The sequence below is a fragment of the Natrix helvetica genome (genome assembly GCF_964273705.1).
Source record: "Natrix helvetica genome assembly, chromosome: Z".
In the NCBI taxonomy this organism is placed as follows: Eukaryota; Metazoa; Chordata; class Lepidosauria; order Squamata; family Natricidae; genus Natrix; species Natrix helvetica.
The window spans coordinates 83701422-83717055 of NC_138554.1; the positions used below are offsets into that span (position 1 = coordinate 83701422).

The window sequence follows — 15634 nt, forward strand, 5'->3', positions numbered from 1 at the left end:
CACCCTTAGCTCCTCGGTAAACCAAGGGGCCAGGGCGGTTCGTTGCCACAGGAGAGGCTGCAAAGGCGCAACCCGGTCCAAGGCCCCGGCAGCCGCACTATTCCATGCGGCCACCAGGTCCTCCATCCGGGAGCAGGTCAGGGCTACAGGAAGTGGCCCAAGCTCCGTCTGGAACCTATCCGGTTCCATCAGTCGCCTGGGGCGGAACCATCTAGGACAATCTGGTTCCGCCTCCCCGCGGTGGGGGGTAGCACCAGGGAAGTCAAGCCGGAGAGATGAGTGATCTGACCATGACAGGGGTGTAATAACCAAATCCCCTATTCTTAGATCACTCGTCCACTGTCCAGAGACAAAAACAAGGTCCAGCGTGAGGCCTCCCTCGTGTGTGGGGCCCTGAATTATTTGGGTCAGGTCCATGGCTGTCATGGAAGCCATGAACTCCCGAGCCACCTTGGATGCTTCACCCGTCGACAGCAGGTTGAAATCCCCCATAACCAGAAGTTTGGGGGTCTCAACCGCCGTCTCTGTGATCAGCTCGAGGAGCTCAGGCAGGGCCACTGATGCATAGCGAGGAGCCAAGTATACAATCAGCAAGCCCAACTGCCTCCCTGGGCCCCATTTCACGCCAAGAGACTCACACCCGGATATCTGTGGCACAGTGAACTCCCTCGGTTCCAGACTCTCCCGTATAATTACCGCCACCCCACCACCCCTACCCAGGGCCCACGGCTGATGAAATGCACGGTAGCCCGGTGGGCACATTTCCACAAGGGGTAAACCACCCTCGTGGCCCAACCAGGTCTCCGTTATCCCTGCAAGGTCCAGCTCCCCCTCCGAGATCAGATCATTAATGAGGGGGGCCTTATTGACAACGGACCTTGCATTGCACAACATCAGCCTCAGGCCCTGGCTCTGTAGGTCCTGGCCACCTAGAGTGCGGGGGTTGGTGCAAGTGACCGGGCGTGTCCAACGGCCACGGTCTCCCAACCGACTACAAGATTTTTGTCAATCCTCGCACCCACCCCTCCCTACGATCGTTGGAATAGGACAACCCTCTACTGGAATATCATTCTCCCTCCCCCCCCCCACTCCGCTCACTCCCCTCCCGACCACACCTGTTCGCCTGGCACTAATCGCCCTCCTGGCCTGATTAACCCTCCCTCCCACCCTGGAGCCCCCTAAAACAGATAAAAGACATCTTGTTAAAAAAACCCTGAGTCTCTGCTTCCTCCACCTCTCTGGATTAATGAATCCGTCATCAAGGTGGGCCCTTGAGAAGGCAGAGGGCCATACCTGCGAGAGGGGGGACTCCCGCAGTAGGAGCAGGTCTGACCTCAAATATATGATGGATTTAAAAGCTGCAGCAAGGCCAAAGCTCGTACTGGGTGCTGTCGATGTTACGTAAATTAACAAGCCAGGATTCCATGTGACAGAGGACAACAGTGCCAATAGTCACATCCTAACTGGAAGGGATGGTTAGCTGGTCAGCTGGTCTGTGGATGGAGACTAGGAGGCAGTCAGTGGTGGGCGGTAAGGGGCAGATAATCCATAGTTGGTAATTGATGGTGAGCGAAGGAGGTAGATGAATAGTAGGACGGTAGGGGTGAAAGATGGTAGGGGGGGTAATCCAGCAGGTACGCACAGACAGTCAGCTGGAAGCAGATGGACACAGCCAGATACTAATCAAGGGCAGATAATCGGTGGATAGTCAACGAGGAGCGGATGGGCACAACCAGGCAGGCAGCTGGCAGGAGGCCGATGAATCCTCTGCCAAACCTGATGTTGAGCCTCCTGCCAATCCCCAGGGCAAGCCCTGCCCTGCCCCCAGTGCCACAGGTCTCCCTCCTCCTGCCAAAGCTCCGGCGCGAACCTCCAGTGTCTGCTCCCCGTCGTGGCCTGCCTCCCCATGCTTGGCGACCCCCAGCCGCTGCTCCAGGCCCGAGCGCTGCTCCGGCCGGCCTACGGCCCTCCCGCAGGCCTTCCATCGGCCTCCGGCGCCTCGAGCCTCGTTCAGCCCCCTCACGGCCCTCAAACGGCCCTCGCCAGGCTTCCCGTTAGATCGCAACTCACAGCGGCCGAGAGTTTGGCGTTCGGCGTCTCCAATCATCATCGCCGTCGTTGTCGACGCTCGGGTCGCCGGATCGAGTGCCGTCGCCGCTCGGGACGTCGCCGCCGCCCCCTTCGTCGTTCCTCTGCCGCCGCCAGCCTCCAGCTTCAGCTCCAGCTCCACTCCAGCCGGCACGTTCTCCTTTCCCCCCCTGGCTGTCCGACCACCTTGGAGGACCAATTTGGATCCTAGGAAAAGCCAGGGTGGTCGTTGATCTGATTCCCGGCCCTCAAGGTAGAAAAGAGGGCCGGCAGCATCCCTGCCCCGTCAAAGAGCCCCCGTAAACATACGGAGCTCAGAGGCCAGCCGCCATTTCCCCAGGAAGCTCCTCCTCTCCACTCCTCTATGCCACTAGTTGTCTATCATGGCTTCCCCTAGCACAGAAGCACTCCGCAGCTCCTCACAGAATTGGGTAATGACAGGGACTGTCAAAGCAGCCATGAGCATCTGCGCCATCCTTTTTGAAGAGTGCTGAGTGCAGCGGAGACTAATTGGCCTAAATTGACTGTTGGAACAAGGCGGAGGCCAATAGCTCCAACTGAGAACCTCCTTTGCTGCTTCAGGGCTTGGGGTTCTGGCCAAGGGTGGCAGCTTCCCCTGCACAGCCCATATATGGCGACCATCCCTAGCCTCGACTTTGCAGGCATGGTGATACCATCCCCTTCTGACCTAGGTTTTCCCTTTGTGTACACCCAATTTCAGATATTAGGGCCAAGGCTCTGCGGCAGGGTATGCCAGAGATAGGTGACACCCAGGCAGAGGATTCCCCTGTCTTCCCTGTCCAGTCACAGGATGCTCAGGCCTTGGATTTGAAGGAAGGCTTAATGAGGGAGGAAACCACCTCTGAGGAGGACTGTATGCCACCTGCCACTTCCAGCCTTTCTGGTCTCCTCCAGCCTTTTCTATTCAAAAACCTCTTATTCAAAGCTAAGGCCTCAGCCAAATTGGCAACATGTCTCGGAAGCGACTGTGCAACTGCCAGTGATAGCAGCAGAAAGGGTAGTTCTTTGTATTTGAGTACAATGACAATAAAGATCATACTTACTTATACTTGCCGTGGAGGCAGAGGCAGGGCCCACACCAAAGTTCCTTCCTGATCTGATTAATAGATAGTGGGCATCTTCGACTTCAGGCCCAGTGCCCACCTCTAATGGCAGGACAAGGATATAGTCCAGGGTTTCTGCCACCTAGCACTAAGGCTCTGGGGTCTGCCTTGCACACCTCTGATAATATGCCGGGGCACTTGAGGAGGCTCTACAGTCGGAGGTCAAGAAGCAGACATCACTATAACAAGTTTCAGGCAGTGGCCTGGGCATTAAGAGCTGCTATGTGTGCTCTTGCATCCATCGCTCACAGGAATTGATATTGCCCAATTTCTGCCTGGACCCTTCTCACCCGTTAGAGAGGAAAGGGCATACCCTAGACGTAAGGAGGGCTCTGAGAATTTACCTTAGAAGAACCGACTGAACAGGAGATCCAAGTTTGTCCATTTGTCTCCTTCCAGCCGGGGGCCCGGGGGAACAAGGTGACTTCCACCACCATAGGCAATTGGTTAGGAACCCATATTGGTACCACCTACTAAGCACGGGGTCTGCAAACACCCAGGTCTATTACAGCGCATTCCACATGAAGCGCGGCCATCTCAATGGTCTGGGCCACTCAGGCCTCATTGTCGGAGATCTGTAGGGCAGCTACGTGGTCTCCCTCCCTCACCATTAGTGAGGAACTACAAACTGGACTCCCTTGTCCTGCAGAGGCTTCATTCGGGCATAGGGTGTTGCAGGCTATGCACAGGGCAGAGGTGACGCCTCACCGGGCATAAGTTTGTGCGTGCTCTTAACAGGCGTAACCCTCCCTAGGGATGTGTAGGCTTTGGTACGTCCCATCCTGGATACTCCTCCCCTCACTATGGAGAAAGGGCATTGGTACTTACCTGATATGCCTCTTCTCTTAGTGTGGGAGGAGTATCCAGTCCCTCCCTGATATGGTTATGTAAGCAAAACAAGATATACCTGGTTGTTGAACTGTTCTGTTATGTAGCAAGAAAGATATATGTTTTGGTTGTTGAACTGCTCTATTAAAGGAATAAATAAACAAGGTTTGAAAAAAGTCTGGAGTGGATGGCACAACGAGTCGGATAGAGTTCTTCGCCGATAACTGGGGTCGTACCTGGTGACCAGGGCATGACCCAAAGAGCTTATCTTTACTCAGTCCAATCAAGAGAGGACAATGTCAACCCATTCTGGATACTCCTCCCCCACTATGAGAAGAGGCGTATCAGGTAAGTACCAACGCCCTTTTTCCAAAACTTAAACTTTGTTATTAGATGGTCCAATACAAAACAATTGTCCATAGTAGTTCTGCTCCTGAAGCCTGTCTGTTCTTCAGCTAGAATGTTATCTTTCTTTATCCAATCTTCTAATTTATGCAGTAAATATTTAGCATAATTTTTTGCTGAAATATCAATTAAACTAATTAACCGAAAATTATCTGGGTTATCTCTAGAGCCTTTTTTATGTAGTGGAATAATTATTGATGTACGCCAGCTAGCAGGAATTTGCCCTGTTCTATTAATAAAAGTAAAGAGACCCGCCAGGATAGGCGCCCACCAGGTTATGTTTTCTTTAAATAACAATGACGGGAGCGCATCCTGTCCTGGAGCTTTGTTTGACTTCAGGGAAGAAATTAAACACCTCATCTCCATGATTGACACTTCTGTCCTCTGGGTTAAGCTTCATATCCCTGTTTCAGGCTAAGAGAAGATATCACGTCATCAGAACTTTCCGCTACTGCTGGAGTGGCCAGATGCCTCTCCCAACTTACTGCAGCAATATTTGGGTCACTTGTTGATTTTCTACCTTTAATAATTTTTGAGACCCCCAACCAGAAGAGTGAAGGTGAGGCCAGCTTTGCCTGCCTGTTCTAAGCCAGCCCATAAATTATCAGTATAAGAGGCTTTTTTTTCTTCATTAGCTGCTTATATTTCTGCCTCATGGTGATATACTCCTTCTGTAATTTCATGTTTGGGCTGTTTAAGTATTTCCTAAGTGATTTCCTAAGTTGTTTTATCCTATCTTTGCATTCGTTATCAAACCATGTTGAGTGACTATGATCAGACTGGCTCTTTGGCTTAGTAGTCATGAAAAAACGCTTCAATTTATGGCATATTTCTGCAAAATATACTAAAAGCTCTTGTTCACCTGTACTATTGAGCATATAAGTGCTAGGGTTTCCATACATGGTGAATTCAAAAATTCTGTCACTACTTTCCTGTCAAACTCTTCCATGTTAGCTTTCTCTCCTGGGCTATTCCAAGTTGTGGCCTATTTGTTGAATTATTTGGTTCCTTTTCCTTAAATCAGATGGAAATAGCAGGGGCATCTCAATTGGAAGATGATCACTTTTAGGCCTTGGTAACGTCGAGACCAAAGTAGCCCCTGAGACTAAGCTGTGAGAAACACAAAAGTAATCAATAGAGCTACATGCCTTGGGATCAAAAAAGGTTATGGGGTACCTTCTAACCTCTGAGTACTGGCCTACAATTTGAAGGTTACAATTGTATATCATTGTTAGAAATTTCCCCCATCTTTATTCTTTTTCCTATCTTGGGAGTCCCATGATTGTTGGTTGTGTAAATAACCATCTGGAATTGTACCATTTTCAACAAAAGGCTCCAACGAGGGGCCAACACGGGCATTGAAATCTCCTGCCAAAATTGGAAGTGTTTTTATAATTTTTTTCTGTATATCTAATATCTTTACCTCCAGTGCCTCCCACAGGTCGCCCATTGCTGGGTTAACATACACATTTATAAATACGATTGACTTCCCTCCATATGCCAAATGGATTGCTTGAAAAAATAAAGGGCCAGAGTTCGAGCATATCTCGCTTCCCTTCCATCCTAATTCGGCTTTTACCAAAATACACAATCCTCCTAAGGGAAGCTTTATAGCTACCCTCTTTGCTGGTAGCTGCCAAATATTAAACCCAGGGAGCTCAATAGGGGCCTCATCACCACTAACCCAAGTCTCCTGCAAGGCAATTACCTGACACCTATTTAGAAATTTTTTTTTTATTAAAAGAGTTTTGTACAAACAGATTTTCCCCCTTTTCACCCCACCCCCCGCCGTACAATGTAAATCTCATACAAATGCTATGCCCCCCAACCCCCCCGCAAAAATTCATATTCAAATATTATACCAAATACTTTGCCCCCTCCCCTCCCCCGTCTTAAAGTAAATTACTCGTATTGTAGCCCCTCTCCTCCCAACAAACATAATATAAATTTCTCTTAGATTAATAATAGCACATTGATCCCATCTTCTAAGCTAATTTAACATATATAACTCTTAATATAAATTTCTCCTAAAATAACAATGTTTCATTAATCCCATCTTCTAATTTATTCATACATATATATTGCCCCGCCCTCCACCCTAACCCTCCCCCACCTCCCACACAAACCCACCCCCCTGACTTCCGCTGTATACCACTCTAACAATTCCAAACATCCCATATATTATTTACTCTGATCATCTATCAATCTAAACATTCTTACCTAAAGGTTACATAATAACTCCTAGTCTGGTATTTATTCTGTATATAATCAATCCATTTTACCCATTCCTGTGTATAATCCTCCTGTTTCTGAGCTTTTAAGAAAGCTGAAATTTTTGCCATTTCGGCGAACCCCGCCACCTTCTGAATCCATTGATCAATTGTCGGTAAAAAATCTTTTTTCCAATGTTGCGCAATCAACAACCTAGCTGCTGTGACCATATGCAAGGCCAATTTTATTTCCCCTTTGGAGAAATCCTTAGCTATACCCAATAAAAACATTTGCGGAGTGAATTGTATTCTTTTCTTAAATACATTCTGCATAACCCACCATGTTTTTATCCAAAAAGCTTTAACCTTGTTGCAAGTCCACCATACATGAAAAAAGGTAGCATCTAGACACCCGCATCTCCAACATTTTGGTTGAACATTTGGGTACATGCTTGATAATTTTTTAGGATCTAAATACCATCTGTAAAACATTTTATAAAAGTTCTCCCTTAAATTCTGTGACTGTGTAAATTTAACATTCTGAACCCATATTTTTCCCCACGTTTCCAACATTACCACTTCACCAAAATTCTGAGCCCATTTAATCATACAATCCTTAACCAATTCACTTTCTGAGTCTCTTTCTAACAGTACATTATATATTCTTTTAACTTGTTTTGGGCCAGTCTCTTTTATCTGCTTAATCAGTTCCGCTTCTTTATCCATAAAACCGACCCTACGATCTTCTTCCCATCTCTTCTGTAGCTGTATGTAATGTAACCAATTTAAAGTAATTCCTTCTTCCAACAGCTGTTCCAAAGTTTTAACCATTCGTCCCCATCAGCGATAAGCACATCTTTATATAAACAACCCCCGAGTGACTTAGTATTCATAATCCCCATGGTGTCTGCCAGATCCAACCAAAGCGGTATTTTATAATCCCAATTGGGCCGGTGCTTCTTCCATATTCTCATCAAGGCACTTCGGAGAACATGATTGTTAAACACTTTATCCACCCTATCTTCATAAAAAAGATATGCATGCCAACCCAGAACAAGATCATGGCCTTCTATATTCAGCAATTCCATTTTTGTTTTCCCAAACCAATCTGCTACATGCGTTAGTACCGCAGCTTCATAGTACAATCGAAGGTTTGGGAGTCTGAGGCCGCCTCTTTCACGAGTATCTTGCATAATCTTCATCTTTACTCTCGGTTTTTTCTCCTTCCAAACAAATTTATTTAATGTTGTTTGCCATTTTAACAAGGTTTTATCTGATTTAAGCACCGGTATCATCTGGAATAAAAAGGTAAATCTAGGTAGAATATTCATTTTAATTGCTGAGATCCTTCCAAGTAAGGAGAATTGTAACTTTTTCCACACTTCAAGATCTTTCTGTATCTTTTGCCACAACACTTCATAGTTATTTAAGAAAAGTTTTGTATTTGATTCTGATATTTGTATTCCTAAATATTTGACTTTAGAAACTATTTCAAAACCTGCTAAACTTACAAGTCTCTTTCTTTGAGTCTCTGTCATATTTTTAACCATCATTTTCGTTTTGTTTTGATTTAGTCTAAACCCAGACACCATGCCAAATTCTACTATGATATTTTTCATCTGGATTATTGATTTCAAAGGATGTGAAAGGGTAACAACCAGATCATCGGCGAATGCTCTAGTTCTGTATTCCTTTTGCCTGATAGCTATGCCATCTAAGGATTTTGAGTCCCGAATTGCGTTCAACAAGACTTCCAAAGTTAAAATAAATAACAATGGGGATAATGGGCAACCTTGTCTTGTGCCTTTTTGTATCTCGAAAGTTGTTGACAAATTTCCATTAATAATAAGTTGTGCATTTTGTTGCTGATAAATTGCTCCAATCGCCTGCCGAAATCGTGGTCCCATATCCATCTTTTCCAAAGTCTTGGTTAGAAAATTCCAATTCACTCGATCGAAGGCCTTCTCTGCATCCAAAACCAGCACTGCAGAGATCTGCTTATTCTTATCAAGATAGTCAATTAAATCTATGAGTTGCCTTACATTCTCCTTCATATGTCTGCCTTCAATAAATCCTGCTTGATCATGATGAATAATCTCTTGAATAACCGGCATCAGTCTGTTGGCTAGTACCTTAGCAAATATTTTATAATCTGTGTTCAGAAGAGATATCGGCCTGTAATCCTCTGGTTTCTTAGGGCCCTCTTTGTCTTTAGGTATCAATGAGATAAAAGCCGCTTTCCATGAGGAGGGTATTTTACCTCCTTGTTGTATATTACAAAATAGTTGTGTAAGATATTCAATCATTTCCAGTTGTAAAGTTTTATAATACATTGCAGTCAAACCATCAGTCCCTGGAGCCTTAGCTAATTTAAGTTGATTTATAACTAAAGTGATCTCATCAGCAGTTATCAGACGTTCCAGATTTGCCTTTTGAAGCACAGAAATTTTAGCAACCCTTTTTCCTTCCAAACAATCATCTATTGACTTGTTCTGTATATTATCCTGTATATATAGCTTAGTATAATAGTCCACAAATGATTTTTTAATCAAATCTTGTTGATATACCGTCTTCCCTCCATACTCAATTTTATCAATAATTCTATCATTCGTATTCCTTCTCAAAGTATAAGCCAACCACCTACCAGGTTTATTAGCGTTAGCAAAGGTGTTATGTTTAGCGAATTTTAAGTTAGTTGCTGTTTGTTCTGCTATAAGCATCTGAAATTGATCTTTCAACAGCTTTAGCGCCATCTGGAGCGCCTGGTCATTCGGGTTTGTTATAAGCAGCTGTTCCTTGCTTTTTATTTCATCTTCCAATTCCATTCTCCTTTTCTGTCTAATTTATTTATGTTTAAAGTTCATATGTATCAGGACCCCACGCATATAAGCTTTACTTGCATCTCAAACTGTTTCAATGGGAGTACCCTTATTCATGTTAAAACTGAAAAATTCCTTCATGTGTTTTTTAAGTTCATCAACATTTTTTTCGTATCTAAATAAATTTTCATTTACTCTCCAAGACCTTCTTGGCCTCTTCCCTAATTCAATTTGTAACCACACCGGACTATGATCAGTAAGTGTCCTGGAGAAAAAAGAGACTTCAGCTCAGCTACCAAAAATCCAAAATCCCTTCTAAACTTTAACATCGCTGGCGGGAGCTCCTTAAAAACACCAATCATATGCCCATCTATTTGAAGGGCGGAGTAAAAAGACTTCTGCAAGATGTCATTTCTGAAATATCTCTCAGTAAAGTATATCACAACATCTCTTAGTAGTTGCCTTTGTGATGCTATGCGTGAGTTTACTCTGTAAATTTTGTCGATCTTAGCTGAAATCACACTGGGGTCATTCATTTTTAGTAACGTAGCCAGAGCATCTGCACAAACATTTCTTAAATCCTCTCTAGGGTTTTCTCTGATACCCCTCAGTCTAACAGCGTACTCCATAGATCTGAATTGCATCATAATAATCTCCTTATCCATTCTTTGCATATTCCCCTCCATTTCAACAAATTTCAAATCCGTTTCCTTCGTTTTAGTTTCCAAATCCAAAGCCAGATGTTCAACTTTACTGTCCACCTTAAGAACAACTTCTGACAGACCTGCGGCTATAGCGTGTAGGTTTTTATCAAGCTGGTCATGTTTTTTAATGGTATCCTGAACCATTTCTTTAACCTCATTAATTTCTTTGCCTAAAAAAGCATTTTCTTCCCTTATAAAGTCCTTCAAATCCTGGAAGTTTATTGTAGCACCTAGGGAAGCCACCTTTTGTTCCGTTGCCATGTTTAACAAAAAACACCACTTTCTCACAAAATACTCCTCCAAATAGATCAAATTGTATAAACTAACTTTAAAGTTGTTAATAATTCTTTCAGCTGCCTCTAGCTGTCACCATTCAATTAACTTTCGTTTTCCTTAGGTATTCAGCTGTAAATTAATACTTGCAAATGTTTCCTTCTAAGTTGCTCGGAGTTAAAACGTTGTCATTTAAGTAGGTCAGGTTATGTAAACTGGCTTAGAAATTGTTAATAGTTGTTTCAGCCGTTCCGCCTTTACTGCCCCGGCTATCAGCAAGCAATTAGCTTTCGTTTTCTGTAGGTTTTCAGCTATAAATCAACGCCATTTTGAATCCTTTGTTCTAAGCCCACGCTGCTCAAACTCAGCAGTAGCGTTCTTTATAAAAATATTTTTTTCCCCCAGTTAAAACTTAAAATACTTGCAAAAGTCTTCTTTCCTTCCTTCCTTCTTGAGATGTTGTTAGAAGTTAAGGCTGCTCCCCGGCGTCTGGTTCTGCTTCACCTATTTAGAAATTTAATACAGTCATCCGTACACCAATTTCCTTTCCATCCTGCCACATTCCATGAGAGGAAATGTATTCTTGAAGAAGGTGATTGTACGCTATTTCCTAGTCAGGCTTCTTGAGGAAACTCTTCTACGCATCCTTCCCCATTTGCGCTCACACACCCATTTAATCATCTGAACTCCATAAAAGACTGTTTAGGCGTCATTTCTCTGCCTGTGGTTTTCTGGCTTGCAGATCTGTAAGCTCTATTAATCCTTGCCTCCACGATAAATGATTTTACTTGCGGCACCACTCTTACATTGTTCCTTGATATCATTTTCGCCACTAAGGAGGGCTGGGAAATTCCTTCCTGGGTACATTCCAATTCCGTTGCTCATCCCACAGCACTTTGCACTGTTAGGTCAACTGCCTCTGGCACTGTGTGCTGTATAAACGTGCGGGTGTCAGGATTCCTGGGCTTTTAAGCTGCTGACTCTCTGGAATTGTATCATGCCTTGAAGGGGACAGAAGAAACGACCCCAAAGGAGCAGCAGAGGAAATGGTCTGCTTCAGCAGCTTTCTCGTCTCTTTGAATTTTTTTAAGACTTCTTGCTGCTCCGATATTGAAAGTAGAGAAAAAGTTTCTAAGCAAGCAGAGTCGAATGTCTCATCTTGCATTAAGCCAGTTGAAGGAAGTTTCACGTTAGTTGGATCCAAGACCTCAACCAACATTTCCTTTGTAATGCTAGATCTCCTCCCAATTTCAGTAGACTTGCTTTCTCTATTTGGTTTACTTTTCAAGTCAGCTTTTCCATGTGCTGCAATGCTCTCCCTGGGGGCTCTCTGGATCAGCGGGATGACTTCACTACTAGAAAAAACTCGAGTTGGTAAAATTTGGAAGAAAGCCAAGAATCCTCTCATTCGCATGAGCAGGCTTGGGAAGAGCTGTTGTTTGAACTTAAGAAGGATTGGAATAAGCCGACAGTATCTGTAAATTCTCTGCTGCCCCCTCATTCCAGCTCCACCTTCCTTACTGCTAGGTGAGCACTGTGCCGTCTTTCTTTTCTTCCCCCTGGGAGAGGCCATCCTCCCTATCAGCAAGCCTTCAAACAAATATAGAAGAAACTCTGGATAAACTTGGTGGAAGAGCTCAGCCCTTCCAAATTAAAAGCAATGAGGGAATTTCTGAAGAAATTCAGATTGAGGAATCTCGGAGTTGGTTTAAAAGGGCCAAATTCAAAATGCCTTCATTTGGTCGACCTTCAAAGGCAGAAAAAAGGGAGGCTGAAACTGAAGACATCTCTGGAGAAGCTCAGATTGAGTCAAGTATCTTTACATGGTTAGTCTGTGACTTAACAGCTTCTCTTTCTCACCAAAGACCAGAGGGAGATACTCCTTTTTTTCATGGCCTGTCTGTGTCAGGGGAAAAAATGCCCTGGGGAAATCTGAGATCAATGGACCGAGGCTGATTCCCTTCCGCATATCTTTTGAGATATTGAGAAAAATAAAAGTCTTTAAGAAGTATTCTAATTAATAAACAAACTTTAATAATAAAATAAAAAGTAAATGAAACAGAAAATAACTAATGGTTACATTTTGATAATGAAAGCTACGTCTGCCAAGTTGGCTGCCGAACAAAGAAGAAAGGAATTTTGGAATGTGTAACGCGTGCGCAATAAATCACTTTCAGATAACATTTTGTTTTATGACCTGCGCAATAAAGCTTTCTTAGTTTAACTCTTGAGTGTCAATTCATTCAGTTCAGGCCTAGCAAACTTTTTAACATCGTGACAGTCTGCTCCTCCTGCTTGCTCAAGAATTAAGTCAGAAATGGGCAGCTTAACTAAGAAATTATGACATCTTTGGCTGACTGGAGCATAACTGTCAAGGTTGGGCTGTTTGGTGGTCAATAGTGACATTCCATGTGTCAGTAAACAGAGTCTCTTGATACAGTAACCCTCAGTTCACACATTACTGAAGCTCCAACTCCAAAATGAAAAGAATTGTGTTTTATTAGTTCCATTTGTTTTTTTAAAAATTCTTCTTCCGGTTCTTTCTGTAATTCTATTTCAAGTCTTTTATGTTCTTCTGCTAATCTCTTTTGTGTTTGCATCTTTTTCTTTTTTTCTTTGTAGATTATGACTACTCCCCAAATATATGCTTTTGCTGTATCCCATATGTTTTGTAGTGAAGTCTCTTCGTTTCTATTCTCTTTAAAAAAGAAACCCATTTCTTTTTCTATTGTTTGTATAAATTCTTTATCTTTTAGTATAGCTTGATTCAGCATCCATCTCAATTTTTCTTTTGTCCTTTTCATTTTATTTTTATTGGGATTTGATGCCCATACATTTGTTTTAATTTCTATCTCTTGTACATTTGTTCTTAATTCCAGTGTCATTCATATCAGATATGGCTCATTCTTGACCATGATTGATGTCTATTTAATGCTGTGTTTAAATTGGTTGGTTATCTGAGGAAATTTAAAACGTTTAAAACTGTCTTTTTTATTTTCAGAGTTCATGTTTTAAGGAGAATTGCTGGATAATGCTATTCATTTGGAAATATAAGTTTGTAAGGTCAAATAACTTGGAAAACATATCTATCTCTATTTCTGTTATAACAGGGGCACACAGATATCCTGGTTGGAGTCAAGGCAGAAATGGGAACACCGAAGCTGGAGAAACCAAATGAAGGCTGCTTGGAATTCTTTGTTGATTGGTTAGTTTAAGTATTCACAGTGGAGGCTTGTATTTGATTATCAAATATTTAAAATGATTTTGCCAAAAGTCATCTTGAGAGCCAGTTACATATGGTGGTTAAGCTAGTTATGTATGGGGTTAAGCATCATGGTATCTACAGATCATGAGTTCTAGTCCCATCTTTGGCCTGAAGCCAGATGGATGATTTGGGGCTAGTCACTGTCTCTCAGTCCTTACAAGAAGGCAATGGCAAACCATTTCCAAAATCTTGCCAAAGGCAAATCTTGTCAACACCAAGTGAAGGCACACATACACAAAAAGTCACATTAGTGATAGAATGCCTTGTTTTTATAGTTTGCAGAAAGAAAATAAGGATTCAGAAGTGCCCTGAAAAGCATCCAGGTTAATTTGAATTGTACTCCAGTTACTCATTTTGCAAATAAATATGTATTTGCTTGAAAAGCTCAAATGTTTCATTAGATTCATTCAGCAAGCTAATATAATAGGTTTTTCTTTTCTTTCTTTCCATTATTTTTCTTATCTTTGCTCAGGACCAGGATAGTCCCTGGAATTGTATCGCTATCTCATCATTTTACACTGAGCTGTGTATAAAAAGGTTAGAGAAACTGATTTTTTTCTCCCTCAAAGCTCAGAAGATAATAATAAAGACTGAGACAGATCTCCAATAATCAGGGTGGGAGAGTTAATAGTTAAGATTAGGTATATATTATACCAATTCTTAATTGAAATTGTTTGCAAATTAAGGTTTATTAAATTTATAGACCGCCCCCTCTCCCCGTAGGGACTCGGGGCAGTGTACAGACCGTTCATGTTCAAGACAACAAAACATAACATAAGACATCAAACAAAACAACCCACACATACCGTCTGTGTATAAAACCCAAAACCAATTTAAATAATTAAAAACAATTCTAAAACCAGTTTAAAACCCCAATTTAAAATTTAAAAAGCCATCCAGGAAGGTTAGTAATAGATGTTCCCTGTAAATACAATTACAATTACAATTAGGCCAGGCCGGCTAATCGAAACAGGTGGGTCTTGAGTTTCTTGCGGAAGGAGCGGAGATCCGAGGTGGTTCTAATATCGGGGGGGAGGTCGTTCCAGAGGGTTGGGCCCATCACAGAGAAGGCCCTATTCCTAGGCACTGCCCGCCCGCACTGTTTAGCGGAAGGTACCTGGAGGAGACCCTCTCTGTGAGAGTGGATTGGTCGCAGGGATGTATGGGGCAAATTGATTGTTCCAAATCTGTTTCTTTGAACGTAGATCAGTTTTGTGTACATAAGATATATATCTCAATTTATAACAAATTTTATTTGATCTTTTATTTGTTATAGTTAAATGCATATCTTCTTGGTTCTTTCCCAAAATGTGTTAAGATCTGAATAGATTAAACATTGTGATAACAATTCCCTCTATTTCTAGAAGATTTGATTTAAGAAATAAACTGCTCCTGAAGGCAGGGAAGAAAAACAGAAATTTCCAGGGATGGATCACATAATTGTATATACATCTTCCAAGAATGAATCAGGGTAGAGTATACATATAAAATATCAATTCATAATTTTAAACAAAACTAGATAACTATATAATTCATTAATAATGCTAAAAATCAGATAATTTCAATCTAGTATGAAGTCTGAGTGTGGTATTAAAATATTGTTGGTCAATTTAGTAGATTATCTGCCAGAGGAACAAAGGGACCTCTGTGTGTCGATTCTTCTGAACTTCTCAGGGGCTTTTACTATTACTTGGTTGCAGAGAGATGAATTCCCTCAATAGCGGAAATAAAATAGAAGTCCTATTCCTGCATGTAGGATTGATCGCAGAAACTACATTTCTCTAATTCCCTCTCTGACATTTATATCGTAAAGATTAACGAATTCTCTGTAAGTATAAGAATTCTCTATTCCCCATCCTTTAAAAATTGACACAAAGTCCTAAGAAAAAATAGCTTTAGCTGAAGTGTTACCTAGTGC

At 42.5% G+C, this 15634-nt stretch overlaps 1 protein-coding gene across 1 annotated transcript in view; it reads left to right on the forward strand.

Moving 5' to 3' along the window:
• EXOSC7 (exosome component 7) overlaps window positions 1-15634 on the forward strand; it is an 80532-nt gene that overhangs the window by 27768 nt on the left and 37130 nt on the right. The window contains exon 3 of the mRNA XM_081933369.1: window positions 13562-13656. Coding sequence (XP_081789495.1) covers window positions 13562-13656 — 95 coding nt within the window. The remainder of the gene's footprint in view (window positions 1-13561; window positions 13657-15634) is intronic.